Source organism: Talpa europaea (genome assembly GCF_964194135.1).
Source record: "Talpa europaea genome assembly, chromosome: 5".
In the NCBI taxonomy this organism is placed as follows: domain Eukaryota; kingdom Metazoa; phylum Chordata; class Mammalia; order Eulipotyphla; family Talpidae; genus Talpa; species Talpa europaea.
Genome location: NC_140071.1, coordinates 60,858,304 through 60,880,436, shown reverse-complemented (window position 1 = coordinate 60,880,436; position 22,133 = coordinate 60,858,304). Strand labels below are relative to the sequence as shown.

The window sequence follows — 22,133 nt, the reverse complement described above, 5'->3', positions numbered from 1 at the left end:
CCCCCGCCTGGGGGCCGCGCGGGCGGCTCCGGCCGCCGCATGCCGGCGGAGGAGGGTCCCTGCGGCGGGAGCCGCGGCCGAGCGCGCCGGGGAGGCGGGGAGAGCTCCGCGCGGGGGCGCCACCACCTGCCCGGGGGAGGAGCCAGCGGGGCCCGAGTGTTCCGCGGCCGCGACGCGCCGGAGTCGCCGAGACCCGCGCGGACCATGAAGGGCGGCGACGGCATCGAGAACCCGGCTTTCGTCCCCTCCAGCCCCGACACCCCGCGCCGGACGTCGGCATCGCCCGCTTACGTCGATGTGTCGGTCTTGCCCACTAACGCCCAGCGCGGGGAGTCGGCGCCTCGGGAGCCCCAGAAGTTACCAGAGCCGCCTCTGCCTTCAGAAACTGCCCCGAGCCCCCCAGAACCGCCCGGGCCAGAGTCGCGGTCGGAATTCGAGGAGGGGCCCTGCGGATGGGGCGCCTTCCAGCCCCGGTGTCTGCAGCGCTGCAACACGCCGCGGGGCTTTCTGCTTCACTACTGCCTCTTGGCCCTCGCGCAAGGTAAGTCCGGCGCCCGCCGCGAAGGGCGGTGACCCGGCGGAGGGAGCGCAGGGGCGCGGGGTTCCCGGGCGTGGGGGCCCCGGGCGTGGGGGCGCGGTGCGAGGGGACCCGGGTTTGGGACTTGCGGGTGTTCGCACCGACGTCGACCAACCAAGTTCAGGCGTCCACATTCTGGCAGACCCCTGTATTCTAACATGTCAAACTCGCGGTTCAAGCATTTTTCTGTTATGTTCTACCTCAGTTGAGCAGATTGCAGATACACATTTCTAGAAATCTGGTGGTTTTTCTTTTTTTGGAGGGGGGTTGGAGGGGTGAGGGGAACATTTTGCCCCAGGGGAATCCGTTTTCTACCTCAACAAAGCATACTTTTGGCCAAATCCCCATTGAAGGGATTTTTAACTTTGTTTCTGGAAGGAAAGGATTAATTTGCAGATGAGGGCGGGGTGGTTCTCCTAGGGTGAGCTTTGCAAATGCACACATATATTTTTCATATGCCATCTATAGAAGTAGACTTACCCGTTCGCATTTCTTGTTTCGTGAGTATCGTTTGAGTTGTACGAGGGTGCAAGTGGGGGCTAGTGCGAAAGCCAGCCAGGGCTTCTGGCACCGCTGGAGGCTGAGGCTGAGACCTTTCAAACACAAAAGAGTTGTGCAGAATGTGTTTTGTTCTAGATCTCCATTGGGTACCCTGGGGACTATCTGAGAAACTCTAGGCTTATGCCCTCAGGACTTTGCTGTCGAAGACTGGTTTGGCCTAGTGACTGGTAGGGGAGAGAGGAGAAAAGGTCACTGACTGAGGGAAGGCGCTACTTTCTCTTGCACGGAGTGAAGAAATGGAAAGTTACACTAAGGTGACCTAGGGAGGAGTGAGGGCAGTTAAGGTGGAGCATCTGGAAGGACATGTTGAAGGTTAATTAGAAAATGATTGGGATGTAGATATTTCGTGGTCATTTGAGTGGTACTTTTTTTTTTTTTTAAAGATCTATTTATTTATGCATACAAGAGCTGGGGGTGTAGGCCAGAGTTGCGGAGAGACAGAGCTTTCATCAGAGATAGAGTGGGGAGCATAACATGTGGATTTACTGAAATGCACTGCTAAGGGAAGCAGCGGGGAGACCGGAGAGATCTGATGCGCCATGTGGGTAGCTCCCTGGCCAGGGATCGAACTTGGTCTGCAGAGGCTGTGAATAGCTTCATAGCGCTGAGACATAACCCCTTGTGTCACCAGGGAGGCGCCTTGAGTGGTACCTTTGATGTATTTTGTAAAGAGAATTGAAAACTGAAAGAAATGTAATCCAAAAAATATTTGGGTGGGGATGAGGAGTTAAAAATTGCTTTTTTTAAAGATTAAGAAAAGACTAAATGTAGTTATACTCTTTTTGTTCTTATTCATGACCTCAGTCTTAAAGGAACTCTGTGCCCCTAGCTTTGCATATGTTAGGTGCAAAGTAAGTATTGAATTGCAAGTGAAAGGCAGCTCTTCCAGGAAGGTACAGTAGTTTAGTTACTTCTTTTTTCCTACCATTCTTGTCCCCACCAAAGTTCATGTACTCTCAATGTTTTATCTGAGTTGTCTAAAAACAGTGAGAAGAGCTAAAGGAATGCAAAGTTCAAAGAAATTGGGACCCCAGTAATTCTTTTTTTTTTATAATTTTTTTTCTCCTTTTTTTTTTTATAGAGGCATGTTTTATTTGTTTGTTTGTTTATACATGCACTGGGTACAGTCAGAAGCACAGGAGGGTGAGAGAATTCACCAGAGCCAGAGCGGGGAACAGAACAGGCAGACTGACGAAGTACACTGCTGAGGGGAGCAGCATGCGGCAGGAGAGGTCTGCCCGCCATGTGGGACCCTCCTCCAGTGGCCGGGGAGCAGCCGGGGATCGAACCGGCGCCGCAGAGGCTGCGGGCAGCTTTGCAACCCAGGGCTCAACCGCTGCGCCACCGGGGAGGCCCCCCAGTAATTCTTGTCTTGCATTTTTATCTTAAAATGTATTAGGATCTTTTCATATTAATCCAGATTGCATCATTTTGTATTTTGTATAAATTTTAAAAATGTCAAATATAATTGACAATTGTAGAAAAATTTGTCAGGTTTAGTCTGGAGCTCATTCTATGCAGAGATCCCCAAATTTCAGAAGCATAATCTTATGTAAAACAGTGACCTAATAAATTAATTTTTGTCTTAGTTTAACATTGAATAACTGAAAACATATCATGTTTCTCAAATATGATACTTTGAGAAGACCATTTTCATGATATAGAAATAGGTGTTTAATTGAGGGGGGGATAAAAACTTGCCAAATGAGTTTACTTAATACAGTATTTTTCAAAGATAAACAGGATATCTCTTAACACTTAATTTCCTTCTATTTAGATGCATTCACAGTAGACACAAAGAGTATGTAGTCTTTTCATGGAATTTCTTTTCTTTTTCTTTTTCTTTTTTTTAAGCAGAGTTCTTGGAACTTGTATAGCATAGAATTCAGGTTGGGATCCATAGGCTTAAGCTGCTGTTTTTTATAAGAGTTTACAAATCATCTACTTCTTCAGATAACTTTTTAATTTTTTTTCTTTTGTATCAAGGTTTATCAAGACTATTTGCTCTAATGACTGACTTTTAATTAATATGGCACACGTGTTGGAAAGTTAGTTTTTGCATGGGTTGTATTTTCAGATAACTTTCTCCTTATATAGATATATCATTCCTAGGTACTTTAGATTCTTCATCTTCAAATCTCAGGAATTATAAATTAGCTTATGTATTACACAGTCAAAAAAAGTGAAAGTTATGTTAGGACTTTTCAAACCTGTTATATCAGTCTTGATAAAACAAAATTTGAAGTGATTGCACTCTTACTAATGCATGAATGAAAAGAAAGAATTTGTGTTATCCACTTCAGTAAAAGGTGCAACTAGTTAAACAAAATTTTATAATTTGATTATGCTTGATTACTTTGAATTTATTGTGATGTTTGAACTCCTGTAAATTTAATCAGTATCTGGACAGGACATGTTTGTTAAGTCTGTCAAAACTGGATGTCTAGCTTTCCTTATTTATTTTATTTTCCTCTACCACAGTTATAATAAATAGAAGTGTAAGGGTGTTTTTTTTTTTTTTACTTTGCATACTATTTAGAATGTCAGTGATAGAAAAAAGAATGTTCATGTTTAGTTTTGCTGTAGGACTTTTTTTTTTTAAAGATTTATTTATTCATGCATACAAGAACTGGGATGCAGACCAGAGGTATGGGAGGGGAGCGGTGGTGAAAGGATTCACCAGAGACAGAGTGGGGAACAGAACAGGTGGATCTACTGAAATACACTGCTGAGGGGAGCAGCAGGTGAGACAGGAGAGGTCTGCTGCGCCATGTGGGTCAGCTCCCTGGCCAGGAATGGAACTTGTGCTGCAGTGGCTGCAGATAGCTTTATAGTGCTGCATCTTAACCCCTTGCGCCACCAGGGAGGCCCCTGCTCTAGGACATTTTAAATAACTTTAATGTCTACAAGAGTGTTGGAAGGAAAATAAGAGGTTTGAGAACTCAATTTCACCTTTTTAAAGAATTAGTCAAGAAGTTCTCTTTTTATAAAGTGTTTAAGGATTGAGTAATTTGGGAAACACTGAGTAGTACTCTGTGACCTCATGTACTATTTGTAATTTTTCCAAGTGAGGTTGATGGGATGCTATCATACGTTTGGACACGAGCAAAATGGCTTCATGAGACTTTACTAGTCTGACTTTTTAATTGTTATGTGAAGAGAAATGAATTAACTATAAGTTAGTAAGTGGTAAATGTCAGTTTTAATACCCCAATATTCACATGCTCATAATTTAAAAGTAAACTGATTTGTAAGGAAGTGTTTGAAGTGCTTAGCTTTGAAACGTTGAAACTTTAAAATTGGTGCATTTGCAAATATCAAAAGAAATGAACAAACTTTGGTACATTGTATTACTAATTATAATCTAGATGGCAAAGTTGTAATAATGCACATATATTTTCTTTTCTCTTTAGGTGTTGTAGTCAATGGCCTGGTAAATATTAGCATTTCCACCATTGAGAAGCGCTATGAAATGAAGAGTTCCCTGACAGGCCTGATATCATCAAGCTATGACATATCATTTTGTTTGTTATCTTTATTTGTTTCATTCATTGGTGAAAGAGGACACAAACCAAGATGGCTTGCATTTGCATCCTTCATGATAGGACTGGGAGCACTTGTATTTTCACTGCCAAAATTTTTTAGTGGAAGATACCAAGTGGGGTCCCTTTTTGAAGGTAAATTTATGTTGTGTTTTTGTTGGCTTTAATTGAAGAAGTAATATGAAACTAGGTCAATTGTTCTATATTGCGAATCACTTGTACAGGCAACCAGGGTGAGGGCTTAAATGTCTTTCTTTGCTCTTGTTTTGTTATGTGAATTGTGTGAAGTAAGAGATTACTGAGACAGATTGTGTATTGTTTAATGCTTCAGTGGTTCTCCAAGTTTTTAATCCTCTGATACCCATTCCCTATGTTACAGACAGTCCTCAAAATTCAATGACCTGTTTTCCTTTGCAGGTGTTGTGATCTCATGGTGTTCTAAGGTCTATAGTTTCTAAGAGCTATAGTTTTTTCCCTTTGTGGTTTTATTTGCTGTACTTACAGCTCTGCACCCTGACATATTTATTCCTGATTTGTGATAGAGAGAAGTGAAATTTTTAGGAGAACTGAAGCTTTGCTTAGCAACTAAGGGTAGCTCTACTTAAAAGTACAACTTAGAGACTCAGAACTTAATGATTTATCTAACGTGCTTCTGCATTTAGTGAAGTACATTAATCCAAGGCTCAACAAGGAAATTTGATTATTCATAATTCTATTTTTTTCTTAGAGAATCAATTTTAATGAGGAAACAACTCTGGTAAAACTAGAGGAATGTGCTAATTAAAGTAGACCTTAACATTTTATTATCCTTCCTGGAACTTTTAATAGCAATAAAACCACAGGGCTACAGAATCAGAAGCTTTCAGGGGTTAGGCAAGGGAAGAAAAGAGTTATATTAAGAAAAAAATAAGAATTGGGGCCTGTTGCACTGTAAACATTTTTTCTTAAAAGTTGGTATTCTTATATTGGTATTTATTTTGAAAGTGAATATTAAAGTTTTAAAAAACACCCAGGGTCAATTCCCAATTATAGGAGGTCAACAAATAGGAAATTGCTTTCCATAAAAAGTACGTACTTTGCAGCATGGTTTTAAGAGTGCACTTACTAGGTAAACGGACTTCATTTGGGAAATGAAAATGGAATATGCAAGCATATTGACTAATAGAGGATTTTTTTAAAAAATTGGTCAGTTTGTAATGAATGAGATGAGGAGAATATGTTATTAGTGGAAAGAGCACTTGTGTAGTTTCTAATTCTAGTACATTATCCAGTCTTGGGCAAGATTGATTAAGGCCACGTTCCATGATTTCACTGGAAATAGCTTTAAGAACAAGTCACACATTTTGCAGAATAGACATAAGCTGTAGATAACATCTTTAAAATGTTAACATTAAGGGAAAAGTCTAAATTTTAGTCTGTCACACAAGAAACATGATACTGTTTCTATGATAGACAAAAATATTATTGTTTGTAGAACTCAGCTATTATCTGTGTTGAATCTAATCCCTTAGCTATTATCTATTATCTGTGTTGAATCTAATCCCTTACACTTGTAGTTGATAGGGTGCCCTACTTGTTCTTAAAGTATGCAAACTGGTAAGAAATCTGATTTTCTAAACTAAAACTTAAACACATATTCCAGTGCAAGAGTCTCATCTGTCTTCAGTGACTTTCTTAGCTTCAGCTCTTGCTTTACAGACCTTGAGTCGCAGTAAGTCTGAAAATGTATGTTTCCCAAAGGGAAATGACCACAAACTAAAATGTGTGTCCGGAGATGAAGGCTGAGGATTGCTGAAGCCACATCATAAACTTCCATTATATTACTGTGTACTGTGCAAGTTTTCCCCAAATTCTTATTGATTTGTCTTAATCATATTTTTAATTATTTTAATTGAAGAATATGATATAGAGAAATTGGCTAAATGTGTAAGATTTTTACTCTTAAGCAATAGCTTGTCTGCTGCAAATGACAGCAAAAATTTAGGTTGTTCTTAACTTATTCTGTCATTTATACAATGATTGTTTATTGACATGGACTATAGGTGGTACTGAGATAGTGGTAAAAGCTACATGCCATCTATAGTTGGAATAAATAAATAAATGAATAAATAAGTAAGATAATTGAAGATTAAGTTGGGTGTATGAAGGGGACAAGTAGTATGAAGTAAAATTGTACAAAAGGAAAAATGTGTGTGCAAATGGGGCACAGGCTCTTATGATAACTGATAACAAGGAGACAGGCTTGAAGGATTATTTCAGGGCCTCCCCTGGTGGCATAGCGGTTGAGCGCTGGGTTGCGAGGCTGCCCGCAGGGTCCCACAAAAAAAAAAAGAAAGAAAGAAAGAAGATTTCACAGGCTTGACAGAAGATTTCATGATCAACGGCCATGGTGCAGGAAAGAACTTGGTAGGTTTTAAGTTAGTTTTGATCACTATAATCAAAGCAAGGGAGAAGGAGAAATGAGATGAACTTGGAGAGACAGGTAGATGCCCCCATGGGTTATTCAGATTTTCCTTTCAGTGCAATAGGAAGTCATGAGACTTCTACACAGGGAGAGAAGTACATAACCTTATGATTTAAAATGATCATTTTGGTTTCTGAAGCCATTTGGGCTTATGGCTTTGGAGACACAAGAATAAATGGTAGGAAAATCACCCAGGCGGCTTTTAGCTTGTACTATAGTCCAGGTGAGAAATAAAGGTGATTAGGACTCTATTGGTAACAGTAGAGATTTAGGAGAGTAACTGATTTTCAATGTTTTGTGTTTTTTTGTTTTGTTTTGTTTTGTTTTTTTAACGGGACCCTTGCTGGTGGCTGGGGATCGAACTGGCGGTGCAGAGGCTGTGGCAGCCTCGCAACCCAGCGCTCAACCTCTGCGCCACGAGGGGAAGCCTGATTTTCAATGTATTTTAAAGGAAAAAGAAAACTCTCTAATGGGTTTCTAATGGATTGTGAAGGATAATTGAATACCTTCATATTTGATCAACAGGGGCAACTTCTACTAAAATAAAATGTAGACTAGGTAGAGCAGGATTGAAAATGGAAATCAAGAATTCAGGTTTGGACTTAGTAGTATGAACTGCATATTATTGATACATGTCTTATATTACAAAACAGGTCTTTGAACATACATGTTTATGTTAATGTGCAAATAATTCTTTATTCTTCATTCCTGGAAATGCTGACACTAGGTTTGAAGCGATTCCTTATGATAATTTTTGAAAGAAAATGTCACACTTAACTTTTACAAAGGGATATACCAATTACTCTCCCATAGTCAAGAAAATGTTGGGTTCTTTTTTTCACTGAAAATTTTCTTTAATAGAAATGTCATTGTGGTATGTTAGTGTGTATGTGTAGGTGTTTACAATGTAACATAACAAAATTTAGGACTCAAGCGGCAATTTATATCTAAAGGAACCCAGACATTTAGAGACAGAAGGAATATTAGAAATTGTAAATCCCTTTTTTAACAGTGCCCCACCTTAGGATAAGAGGTGCAATGAATTTAAAGCTATTTCATAGCTGGTCAAGAAAAACTAAAATTAATACTACCTTTTATGCTTTAACATTCTTCAAATTTTTATTCCTCATAGAAAGTTTATTAACAACATCAAATAAAAACATTCTTTTGGATGAATTTAAGCCCTTCCTTTCCCAATACCAAACAGTCAGTTATAATGGTATGTATTTTCTTTAAAACATAATAACTTGGGGCCTCCCCCGTGGCACAGCGGTTGAATGCTGGGTTGCAAAGCTGCCCGCAGCCTCTGCAGCGCGGGTTCGATCCCCGGCTGCTCCTGGCCACCGGAGGAGGGCCCCACATGGCGCACAGACCTCTCCTGCCACCCGCTGCTCCCCTCAACAGTGTACTTCGGTCCTTCTGCCTTCCCTGCTCCCCGCTCTGGCCCTGGTGAATTCTCTCACCCTCCCATGCTTCTGACTATACCCAGTGCTTGTATAAATAAATAAATAAATCTTAAAAATAATAATAATAATAACTTGTCTGTTCAAGTGAAATTAGTTCACTTTTGCAAATGTGGGATCTTATTACCAAAAATCTGAATTATTTGTCCAGTTCTATGGAGAGTATAGAAGAAACTGAAAATTTTAAGTGGGAAAAGGAAAACAAATGAGCTAAAAGTTTCCTGTAAATAAATTAGATGCAGGGAAAGTTCCAGTCTCCTTAGGTAACAGCATCACTTAAGTAGCCTAATGGGCATAACATTAAGAAATCCTCTTATTAATTGAAATCATGTAATTTTATTTGAAATTGACATTGAGAAAATTAATATATTCCCTTGTGTGTATTTTTGTTGCTGTTGTCTAAGTTTGAGGGAAACTAAGTTTGAGATAATTTCTGTAGGAGAAGATTAAAGTAATGTAATAGAGTTAGTAAGTAGATGGAAATAGAACATAAAATACAATTAACTTGGATAACATGAAAGATGAGTAGAAATAGGTGTTTAGAAGTAGTTTGAATTTTCTTTTGTTCTGTAAAAATAAATAAGTATGAAAGTATTTTTTTAGGGGACAACTTTTATAAGACATAAGGGTTAGAGATAATTAACAGGTAAGATTTATCAAAAGAAAGTTTTGTGTTAGATACAAAAAGAGGAACAATTAAAAAACAAGATAAACAATGCATCTGAAGGCAATTTTTTACATATGTTAACCAAACTGTCATAAAATATTTCCAAGGAAATCATTTGATCTCATTTTTTGCTATATTTAGCATAGAATGAGCACTATTTTTTTTTAAAAAAAAGATTTATTTATTTATTTATACAAGCACTGGGTATAGTCAGAAGCACAGGAGGGTGAGAGAATTCACCAGAGCCAGAGCAAGGAACAGAACAGGCAGACTGACGAAATACACTGCTGATGGGGAGCAGCGCGCAGCAGGAGAGGTCTGCGCGCCATGTGGTACCCTCGCAGACAGCTGGGGATCAAATTGGCGCTGCAGAGGCTGTGGGCAGCTTCTGCAGCCCAGCGCTCAACTGCTGCGCCACCGGGGGAGGCCCAGAATGAGCACTATTTTCATACAATTTTTAAATAGTTAAAAATAGTAATAAACAGTTGCTTAGCTTAGGTAATATTTTGTTTTCATCTCAGCACTTTTTAATTCCTTTTGGATGAGTGGTTAAGCAAATAATTTTTTTGAGATTGTTTAAAACTTTTAGAGGAGAACCATTATCAATTACATTGGAATTGTAGAGGAGTAATTACTAAATTCAATAATACTCTTTTTCTTTATGCACTAATTGTGTGACTTTTCCTAGGTTATATTGTCTTACTATTTTTCTTTCCATCCATTTCTCTCAAAAAAAGGTGTCTCACCACTTTCCATTTGCCTCAGTAAATTTATACTGATTTAGATAAGTACTTCAGGGAGAGTTCTATACCAAAGAACTTGTATGCGGGGTGACTACTTTTAAAAGTTGCATTAGGAAAATGATTAGAGAGGTACTCAAAATTGAATTTATTGTGAGTTAGTATCTTGTATTTTATCCTGTAAAAATATTAAGAGTTTTTTAACCACAAATTCAATACAAGATGCTTCATTTTTGCTTGGTCTCTGAGTATTTGCCTTTCTTGACATTTCTTCTTCCTTATGGAAATAGATTTCATTTTTCTTATTTTGGTTTCATTGTAACTGAAAGGAATAAAGAGGAGATGCGATTTCTTAGTTTAGAAGATATACTGGTGTAATAAAACCAGTGATTCAAATAGACTTTTAAATGTAATATACACAACAAAAGAGGTAGAGCTAAGTTAGACATCACCAATGCTCCAGATGTGAAACTATAAGTTTTTATTATCAGAGGCACTACTGTCTTCCCCAGACTTCTTAGTGTATGTGAATTATCCTGCATAGTTGCTGCCCTTATTTAATCCTCTTGGAGATCCTGATTCAGTGACTCTGTAGAAAAAATTGCTCAGGTTATTTTATCAATTTGGGGGATTCATGTCTGGTTTAGTGTTTAATTAGTTTGTAGTTTAAATTGTGGACATAAAAAGGTTTCTTTTATGTCAGGATTATTGCTTTAAAATATATCTGTTTTTAAAATAGGATTTTCACAACCATCATGGAAAACTTGGTACTTGAACATTGCCAGTTTGTTGAAATTCATGTAACTGTAGCTTTGAAAATAGAAGGAATTCACAGATAAAAATAAGTAGGAAAGCAGTTATCAATGAGATTATCACAAACTCACAGCTATAATTTGCTGAGAGTTAATTAAGAAATCCATGACCTTGAGCAGGAGAAAACTGTGGTAGTATTTTCCAAAGTATGACCTGCAAACCCCATTTCTTGAAGGTGCTAAGTTAACTTAAAAATGTGTTCTGTGGTTCAGTGAGTTTGGGGGGAAAAAATGAAAGTTAAAATGGTGTCTCTATTGCATCATGAAAATTGAATGCACTTTGTGACTCTTTAGTTAGAGAACATGATATGTGAGTTCTGAATTTACTGAGCAAGGGTCTCCATTGTTTTGCTTGTCCTTTTTACCCTGCTTCCACTGCTCACTTTGCCTTCCCTTCACAAGTTAGTGTTTCCCTTTATTTAATGGCTTTAGAAAATCAACAGTCTGCTGTCATATGTCTATGTGATTTTGAAAGTCCTTGTTGAATAAAAAGCTTCATTATGGCCAGCACCTTGAACAGCATGTAAGATATAGTAGGTGCTCAAGGAATGTTCGTTGAGGTGTCCTATATGTTAGTGAATGAATAGATCCCTTCAATAGAGGCATATTAGGACCACATGCTTTGTGGCAGATAAAGTCAGTTTGGAATTCTCTGTCATTATTTTCCATTAACTTGGGGGTCAAAGAATAATGGGACATACTTTCCATTTATTTATTTATTTATTTATTTATTTATTTATTTATGTATCACAGAATTGGGGGGAATTGTGTATCAGAGTCAAAAATTATTTGCCATAACAGCCTCTTTCCTTTAGACTTGAGATCTGAAAAAGTTGCAGCATGGAAAAGGAAGCTAATGTGAGAAGCATAAATAGATAAAGTAATGAAATACTTTGATACTCCAGTCTTCTTTTTGGTCTTGATCACCCGATAAAATATTGATTTCACTAAATTATTTACGATACTTGTAAGGTGGAGCTAAAATGTCAGGATTATTTCATAGACTTAATAGTGGTTTCCCTGATTTATCTTTATGCATAAAATAAAAAGGAAATCTGGTAGGGTTTTCAAGTGTTTAACCAGATAGAACGTGGGAGATAATGATTAAGCAATGCATTTTGTACTCCCTCGAAAAGGTTGGTGAAAATGTGGTTTGTGGCAAGAAAAGAAATGAGGAAAATCTGTTTTCTTAGTCACTGCATTAAAATGCTTTTATTAGTCAATGTGTATTTCAGTGTTTGTTTTCTCTTTATTTGAATGTTATCACATTACATTGAGTGCAAGCATGCAGCAGTCTATCAGCACTAGGTAAAACTGAGTTTAAATTTTTGCTTGAATACTGTAATAGAGCTCTGTGACCCTGGACAAGTTTCTACAGCTTTAAATGACGATAATGATAACTGCTTCTTCATAGGAGCTTATGCACCTACAGTACCAAGTTTGTCATAGGTGTTCATTAAATAGCAGCATTGAATCATAATATTCATTGATAATTAAGGAACATTTATATTAATGCAAAAAATAAACTACCTTTCTTGATTTGTTTAGATATTGGCCATGGAAGTTATAAAATATGAATAAAAGTATTTCAATAATGGTTCATTTGATATTGACATACCTCAAAGTCTGACTAAAGACTTTTAAAGTAACAAGTTAAAAGAGTTTTAACTAGGGCTGTTTTCGGGATTGTATTCTTACACAGTACTTAGAACACATTCATGCACACTCATGCCCACCCACATGCTCTTACTAACATTCATGCATCTGTATTGCATTTACTCATCTACATTCAAATGCATCCTTTAAGGAAAAGAGGTTTTGGATTTAGGGATATCAATTTTTTTAATTTAGAATATATATTGGACATTGTTTGATATTAACAAAGACAACTTTGGAATACTTATGCTTTCAAGTTATTTCATTTTATAATTGTTTTAATTAACTGCCATTTATTGTTTTTATTTTTAGGTGGAATTAATATTAGCATTTTGCATAGTTTGTAGCCTGCAAACATTCTTATTCTTAGCATTCCAATTACTATTTTAAACTTTTTCATAGAGTTGGATATTTATATTTTAAAAGTTTTGTATTGTATATTACCTCAATGTAAACATTTTGTGTTTAAAGATTTTGCTCTATTTTGGTAATTATATAGTATTTAACATTCGTAATTGATTTTTTTCTACTCAGATTAATTTTCTAAAGACTCATTAGGGTTTTATTTAGTAATTGTTCATTCTTTTTTATTGCTAATTAGTAAGCATTTCATGGTATTTGTGTGCCATAGCTTATTTAATCATTCGTACTAAAGGAAATGTGGTTTGACTCAGTTTACTGTCTAGTCCAAATAAGTTATGGACATTTCTGCATAGATTTTTGTGTCAACATAGTTTTCATTTCTTTGGGGTAGATTCCTAGGAGTAAAACTACTGGGTCATATGATAGTCCTATGTTTAGATTTTTAAGAAACTGTAAAACTGTTTTCTAAAGTACGATTTTGTATTCCCATCAGCAGTGTTTCAGTGATTCAGGTTTTTTTCCATCCTGGTCAGCATTTGTAACCATTGTTTTTATTTCAGCCAGTCTCACAGGTTACAATGAAATCTTACTGGTGTTTTAATTTGCATTTCTGTAATGGGTAAAGATGTTGATCATCTTCGCTTTTCCTCATTTACCATGTGTTTATCCTCCTTGGCATAATGTCTGCCTGTGTCTTTTATCCATTTTCTAATGGATTGTTTATTGTTTAGTTGGGTTTTGATAGTGGTTTATGTATTCTGAGTACAGCTCTTTGTTAGATCAGTGGTTTACAAATATTATCTAATTTGTAGTGCTTTTTTTAATATTTATTTTTATTTATTTATGCATACAAACACTGGGGTGCAGGCCAGAGAAAGTGGGGGTGGGAGGATTCACCAGAGAGAGAAAGTGGGGAACAGAACAAGTGGATCTACTGAAATACACTGCTGAGGGGATTAGCAGGTGAGTCAAGAGAGGTCTGCTGCTCCATGCAGGTAGCTCCCTGGCTGGCCTGGAATCAAACTTATGCTACAGAGGCTGAGGATAGCTTCACAGTGCTATGCCTAACCCCTTGCGCCACCAGGGAGGCCCCATTTTGATTTTTCTATAGTGTTTTGAAAATGTTTCTTTGGAGAACTGTTGAGTGTTTGTTTTGGGCACTACAATCATTGTCTTGGTATTATATTGTTAGACTCTGGATTTTTTGAAATGTGTTTAGCTGCTTTGCCCCCCACTGCTATGAATGGTTTGAGATGGGGTGGGTGCTGCCATGGCTTTTGACAGTTGGAAGAAAAGTCCAATTTCCTTCTTATCCTAGACAACACCTAAGAAGGAGACAGCCTCCTTGTTACTGTTGGTTGTTGTGACAGGTAAGAATCTCCACTAGAACTCCAATAATATCACCTTATCTGGGAGAAGTAGAAGTGACTTGAGACTATTCCCCTTGTGGCTGCCACTGACAACACCTTGAGCAGTATGACCTTGTTACCCCTGGACAGTGGTGAATGTCCTGACCCTTCATTATGTTCCTCTTATTCCAACTCACTAGCAGAAAGAGGAGTAGGTGCTGTGGAGATAGTAAGGTCTCCACTGGCACCAGGAGTAGAGTTGTTACCTCTTGGTGGAGATGAAAACCCTAGATCCCTTCCAACCTTCTCTGACACCCTTGTATACGTAACTGGGGCACCTTGGTATAGCCTGTACATAGGGTGGATGTGGGTGTAATTGTGGTTGGGATCCCCAGTTTTCTTTATGGTGTTTAAGTAGAGTAGAGTCATTTTTGCTTATATTTTTCTACCTTGACTTATGACTCTTTTCTTGGTTTTGTGGTTAGAAACATCAGGGTTTTTTGTTTTGTTTTGTTTTTTCAATAGTCTGTGCCCTTTGGCATATCTGGGTTGCTGGTTCATTTGGCTCTAAATATGGGATATATGAGAACAAAAATGTACCCAGGGCACTTACCATATTGCTCTCCCTTGGTTTCTGTATCAATAGCCAACCTTTTTTCTTCTATTCAATTCAGATATGTCTTATTTTTTTATATGTATTATGTACAGGGTTTTAATTGTATTCAGAGGAGAAATGGGGAAAGGGAGTCCTCTGTGTTTCAGTTATCCTTGTGTCCCCAGCATTTGCAAAATGCTTGGGGAAATATAACATCTGATAAAGAAATTGTCTATAACTGAATAAGGGGCATTTAACCTTCCATTTGGATAGATTTGATTTCACTTTAGTAATAAATAACCCCAAGATATCAGTGGTTTAAGGCAGCAGACATTTTTCATTCATGCGCTTTCTTTTCAAGTGCCCACACAACATATATCGAGGTAGACTGGGCCATAAAGCAAATTCAGATAAGATTTAAAAGAATTAAAGGCATAGAGATTAGCTTTTCTGGCTACAATGAAATTAAAATAGGTTAACACTTGTTCAGAGAAATACTGAAATTGTACTAGAGAAGATGTTAGTCTTTTCCCTTGAATAAATCCTACCTCTTCTTGGAGGGGCTTCATAATTCTTTATTCTTTATGTATTCTTTTTTGTTATCTTTGGCTACATTTGAAGAATGCAAATGGAGAATATATTCCCTGGATGCTTGGAAATTGTTATTCTAGAGTTTCCTAATAGAAATTTGCAAACTAAGGGTTATTTTAGTATCTACATTGTAAGATTTATTTATGCATACAAGAGCTGGGGTGCAGGCCAGAGATGTGGGGGATGAGAGGATTCACCAGAGACAGAGTGGGGAACAGAACAGGCAGAACTACTGAAAATACACTGCTGAGGGGAGCAGCAGGCGAGACAGGAGAGTCTGCTGCACAATGTGGGTCACCTCCCTGGTCCAGGATTGAACTCGTGCTGTGGTGGCTGTGGATAGTTTCATAGTACTTCATCTTAACCTGTTGTACTGTTGTAGAGCATCATTTCCCCCTAACAGTACCACAAGGGAGGCTCCTATTTTAATATTCATTCAGTCATAATCACTCTTAGAAGAGGCTGGTGGTTTACTTGCTAGTTGTACAGCTTGTTGTACAGCTATTTCAAAAATTTTTAAAAAAATTTTGAGGCTATGTGTTCCATTGACAACACTGCAGTGACAAACGGGAGTTCTGGAGCAAGCTGTAAGATGCAGGATCTGCCCAAAGAGCAAGATCCTGTCCTTTTTGTTGATAGAATAATTATACAGCATCAGTTGTGTGGGGAAGGAGAACAAAAATCAAAGGAGGAGTTAAACTAGAAAACGTGCTCTGTCATCTGTAGTATCTGGGGTTGTGAGTCTGCCCTCCAGGCACTTCTCACCTGATTGATAACTTGGTATTGTAATTGAGGTCAAACCCTAGATCCCCAGCCATGGTTTCAGTCTTATCAACAAGGTGTTCCACTGATCAGCTCCTGCTGTCCCTTGTCATAAGTACATCAGTCAGTGGTGTTCCAGGTCATACAGGGTCATACAGGTCATACCTCTTGATGCATAGCCTTCCCAGGGTGATCAAGCTTTCTGCTCTTGATTGATTTGAAAGATACCTTGTAGGGCTGGGTTCCTATAACTGATTTCCCGGGCAGTTTTGACCTTGTAAGGGAATGTAGAACTGTAGGTAACAAAAACGGTGCCAAACAGGCCGCTTAGGATTAGCAGACCCACAGCTATGTTGACTTATAATACTGTACCTGTTTTTTTTTTTTTTAGGGGTATAGATTCACATGTCTTTAATGAATATTTCCACACCTCATCCACCATCAAAATAACCTCCACCAGTAACCCCACCACAGTCCATTGATCCCCGCACCCCCAAACTCAGTTTTACAGCCAAATTTCAAAGATTTGTTTTGGTTTCATTTTGTCTGTTTTTGTGTAGTTCTTTATATTCTACATATGAGTGAAATAATTTGGTACTTTCTTTACTCCTTTCTTCTCTCTGGACTTAATTAAGTCAAATTAAATCAATCAGACTAATGGAAGAATCATGGCTTTTGGTACTTTTCTCAAAGCTACATTTTCCAATTAAAGTATTTGGGTGGTATGACTATAATTCTTTCTGTGGTATCATGAATGGGGGTGCCATCACCTTGATTTGTTCCTTGCCAAGTCTGTTTTATTGATCTTTACTACTCAAAGACCTACTAAATTCTGTTGTTTACCTGATCTGAATGCAGAACTCTTGCTTCTTCCAGTTATAAAATTCTATGCTTTCTATTACCTTTCATCCCACTTAGAATATTCAGAAAAGATCCACTGGTCACAAAAAATGTTACTGTTGTCACTAATAATGGCTTATTGGAAGAGATCAGAAAGGCAGTGTCCTACAAAGTTATATGGGATGTTTCTTTTTTTTTAAAAAAGGTTTATTTATTTTGCATACGAGAACTGGGGCTACAGGCCAGAGGTGTGTATGTGTGTGGGGTGGGGAGGTGGTGAGAGGATTCACCAGAGACAGAGAGGGGAACAGACAGGCAAATTGACTGAAATACACTGCTGAGGAGAGCAGCGGGCGAGTCGGGAGAGGTCTGCTGCACCATGTGGGAAGCACCTTGGCCAGGGATCGAACTCAGGCTGCAGTGACTGCAGATAGCCTCATAGGTTGCGTCTTAATCCCTTGTGCCACCAGGGAGACCTTATATAAAGGCCCTATAATAAAGGGAGGCCCTATATTATCTTTTATCTGGACTTTTTTCCTATGGACTCAGGGTAGTAAAAAGTGTGGGTGATACCTAATAGAATAGAATAGTGCTACTTTTGTTCTTGTTAAAGATGTTATTTTCTAGGATACATTTTTTGGTGATAGAATTTTGATTACATCAAACTGATTCCCAAGACCTAATGTGGTTTTTAAATTTCACTTACTACATTGTTTAATCTATTTAGCTATCTTTTTTCCATATTAATCTGTTAATATCCTCATGATTTCAATTTTTTCAGCATTTCTTCCTAATTTCATTTTCATTACTATAATAATATTTAGAACATATTGGTATTTGTGAGGTGTTAAATTTTATAATATCAATTACCTTTGTTACTACATCCTAATTTTTTGTGGCATATAGGGGTCATAACAGTTCATCTTTTAGTAGCTAAAATATGCTTGGTTTATGTTAACTACTCAGTAAATGCTTAATAAATTGAATTAACATCCAGGGCTTTTTTGCTGTGAAATCTAATTTAATCTTATCTTTTTATAGTAACCCTTAATTTTACATATATTCAAAAAGACCTGTATGATACATATTTTGTGTATGAATACACATATTCATTTGCCATCTAAATCCTGGGAGATAGAAACCAAATGACTGTGGTAACCTTCAAAGAGTGTTGATGCAATTACTGAAACAATTTCTGAGACTGATGTGACCCTTATGTTAAGAAATTCAGTATTTCTTGGGTGAAAACCAATCTTAATCAAATAATAGGGTTTCCCAAATCCTCGCCAGTTCCCAGACCTAAGTGAGTTCATAGATTCTAAGCTCATTATTGATAGGGAAACTGGATGGATCTCTGATACACTTTACAATATGGCCAGGGCTATGTTTTTCTTCCCCTAAACCCACCCTGAAACCTTTTAGTTTTAATGAATATGAAATGATCTCTGGAGTTCTTGAATATTGCTATGGTCCATTGGTAAAAGAGGACTTAGGAGGTCCAATGGTATGAGTTAACCCAAAGCTGCTCTGTTGCACAGTAATTGCAGATTCCCATGCTGTAGTTATTTACCAGCCTTAAAATGTTAGTATCTACCAAGGGGTACCTAGGGAGCAAAATACCAAAATACAAAGAGTATGTGCTCTAAAAGAGGTCCTACCATCCTCATGCAAAAAAAGCAAAGGAGGCATATTCTTAGTGTGAAAGATTTTTAATAGGGTTGTATGCATAAGAAGAGAGAGAAGAAAGGATTTCAAGGAATAGTGCTTCTGAGGCTAGAAAGCTTGCCACAAGTCTAAGACACCTTCTGGAAGGAACCACAAGGTAAAGGTTAGGCAACTCACAGAGAGCTAGAACAGGAGAGACTCAAATTCAAAATATACCACATAATCCAACATGAAGTCCAGATAATGGCTGCCATTGTCTCTGCCAAGGACCAGGAACAGACTCTTTACATATTTCTCAGCCATGTATCTTTTCTAATTGTCTCTATGATCCTTACTTCATGTGTCTTCTCCAAGTCACTCTTTGTACTCTTACTCAAGAAGTCTGGTCTGTGGCTTGCTGGGAGTTGTAGTGCAAGGCTGATGCATGTAAGTGAGGGTGGGGGAAATGGTAGCCTTTTGCTGCTCCTCCCCCCCTTTCATGGAGATGTATCCATAACATTAGGATCTTGATATAGGTGAGCCAGCAGAATCCCAATATTAACTGCTTGACCTGCAGATTGACAGGTGATAGAGGAACAACTAAGTAGAAGACCCTGAATAATACAGTAAACCAGAAGTAACACAGTATCCTTAAGGGAAGTATGGAATTTAATGACACTGCTAAAGACTTGAAAGATCTATGGGTGATGGTGATTCTACTCTATATCCTGACTTGTTTTCACGTATTTGCTGTAAATGCACAACAAAGTCATAGAAAATGAGAATGATCATAATATAATCAGATGGTGATAAAAATTACAGACAGCGGGCCTCCCCAGTGGCACAGCAGGTTGAGTGCAGCGCTGAGAAGCTGTCTGCAGCCTTGCAGCACGGGTTCGATTCCCAGCCAGCCACAGAGATTCCCACATGGCGCAGCAGACCTCTCTTGTCTTGCCCACTGCTCCCCTCAGCAGTGCTTTCAGTCTGTGTGCCTGTTCTGCTCCCCACTCTGTCTTGGTGAATCCTCTTACCCTCCTGTGCCTCTGGCCTGTACCCCAGCTATTGTATAAATAAAAAATAAATCTTTAAAAAAAAATTACAGCCAGGATCCTGGATTTGATACCTTTTTGGTAGTAAATCAGCATAGCCCACAACATCTTATATGTAGAAATATCTAGCAGATGTTTCTTTCACTTCTCAGTTGCAAAGATAATCAGCATGGTTTACTTTTCTTTTTTTTTTTTTTTTTTTTTTTTTTAAAGATTTTGATGGTTTTTATTTATTTATTTTTAAAGATTCATTTATTTATGCATACCAGAGCTGGGGTACAGGCCAGAGATGCAGGGGGTGAGAGGATTCACCAGAGACAGAGTGGGGAACAGAACAGGCAGACGACAGAAATACACTGCTGAGGGGAGCAGCGGGTGAGACAGGAGAGGTCTGCTTCACCATATGGGTTTCTCCCTGGCCGGCCGGGGATCGAACTTGTGCTGCAGAGGCTGCGGTTTGCTTCACAGTGCGGGGCTTAACCCCTTGCACCACCAGGGAGGCCCAGCATGGTTTACTTTTCTATGGTGGTACAAGGGTACACTATTATTATCTCAGTACTACATACATCCTCTTGCTCTTTGTCATAATATGTTCTAGAGCAGTGATTTTTCAACTGAGACCAGTTTTCCATTTCTGGAGACATTTTGTTTATTATTCTGGAGTTAGGGCTTCCACTGTCATCAAGTGTGTATAGGTTAGGGACACTGGTCAATATCTTACAGTACACAGGAAAGGCCCCTAAAACAAAGAAGTATCTGGCCCCAAATGTTAATAGAGGCAAGCTTGTGAAACTGTGGTCTATATGGGGGTAGCATGAACATTTTGCTACTCACAGATTTATCATGCTGAGCTTCATGGTAGCAGGTTTATGCTAATTGAACTTGGTGACTTGAGGTATTTTAATGCCTCAGTAAGGCATATGCATCCCTGAAGATAAAAGCCCCAAAATGTTAAGGGGCTACTCTAACAGTTTCTAGAGACCCTGTGGCTTGGGCCGTGGTGCAATATCCACTGTGTACCTTGCACACTGCATTTGCACAGCTCTTGGTGTACCTTTTGGAATTGTAGAGATATCATCTACCTCACTTGTGTACATTACTCCAACCCATTTACTTGGTAGTGCATATGGCTTTCCCATTTGAGCTGGAACTGGAACATGACGAAATTCTGAAGTGAGTGCAGACAGTGTTTATGACATGTGTAGGAAGCTTCTGACAAGTCTCTTTGGGGAAATCACAGGGAAGTTCCCTATATTTTTATAATTAGAACATGCTTTCATCTGCTGACACTGTTGTCTGTTTTAAAAGCAATTTGGGCTGCTCTTAGAAACTGGTATGTTACACAAGAAATGATTATGATACCTTGTGACCTGAACTATCATAGTTCATATCATGAATTGTGCTTTGTAACTGTAACAAATTGTAATTAGTCATGTGAAGTAGCATTCATTGTTAAATGAAGTGGTAGATAAGAATAGGTTTGGACAAGCATCTCTTAACTATGCTCCTGGTTTTTACTCCCTTGCCCTTTCCTCTTTTCAGATGGAGAAGGGTTATCATTATTGGCAGACATTAACATGGCCTCAGTGTAAAAAACTGGGGACCTTATAAGGACTTCACAGAGAGTTCTCTGTAACTGGATAATAGAAGAGAAAAAAAGCATAGACTGGCTTACCGATGTTTTTGCAAGGTGAGCAGGCCTCACTGAAAGTAGATGGCTTTCGAATAATAGCCCCAGTCAGGCATGTCCCTAAAAGGCAATGATAAGTAGAAATTTCACTTTTGATAGAAGGAGAGAGGTAGGTGGTACACAGGTCTATATATTCATTTGTTGACAGCACTAATAAATAAGCTGACAGAAGCTTGGAAAAAACAAACACAAATGTTGTTTATAAGGTACATGGAGTTCCAGCTGAGAGATGTGCAGCATGCCTGTTGGCATGGACCCAGATTTTAAGGATGTTTTCGTCATTCATTAATCTTCATTTAAGGGCATCCTTTGTGGAAGGACACAAATCAAGAAGAGAGTCGGTTCAATGATTGTCAACCTGTGTTTTTCCCCTAGCCATGACAGGCTTGTGGAATCATCCCATGTAAAGAAATGCCTGATTTACCATCTCTGTCCCTGAAATCTTCTAGTCCATAATATTCCTCAGGGCAACCATTATCCCCCAAGGCAACTCAAATGTTCTCTCCTGAGATAGCTATACTAGATATGGATTTGTTTTCATTATCTGCAGTGCTTCTACCAATACCCAACCTTACTTGATTTACAAAGTGCCTTATTTGTTATCAGATTTTATATAACATCACTCTGACCAAAAAATACGTTTGCAGCAAAAGAAGTATGGTTAACAAACTCCAAATTGTGTACCACAACAGATTAGGCCCCATTAACTCTATCCACCTGGCACTTTTGTCCCCTGGCTTCTAGTTGAAGATCAGCCAATGAGTATTG

The 22,133-nt window shown here is 38.4% G+C and overlaps 1 protein-coding gene across 1 annotated transcript in view; it reads left to right on the top strand.

Annotated features, from left to right (window-relative positions):
- Positions 1–204: 204 nt before the first annotated feature.
- Positions 205–22,133, top strand: part of LOC311170879 (solute carrier organic anion transporter family member 4C1-like) — a gene marked incomplete at its 5' end in the record, with an annotated part of 56,727 nt that continues 34,798 nt past the window's right edge. The window contains 2 exons of the mRNA XM_084233363.1: positions 205–541; positions 4,552–4,815. Coding sequence (XP_084089489.1) covers positions 205–541; positions 4,552–4,815 — 601 coding nt within the window. The remainder of the gene's footprint in view (positions 542–4,551; positions 4,816–22,133) is intronic.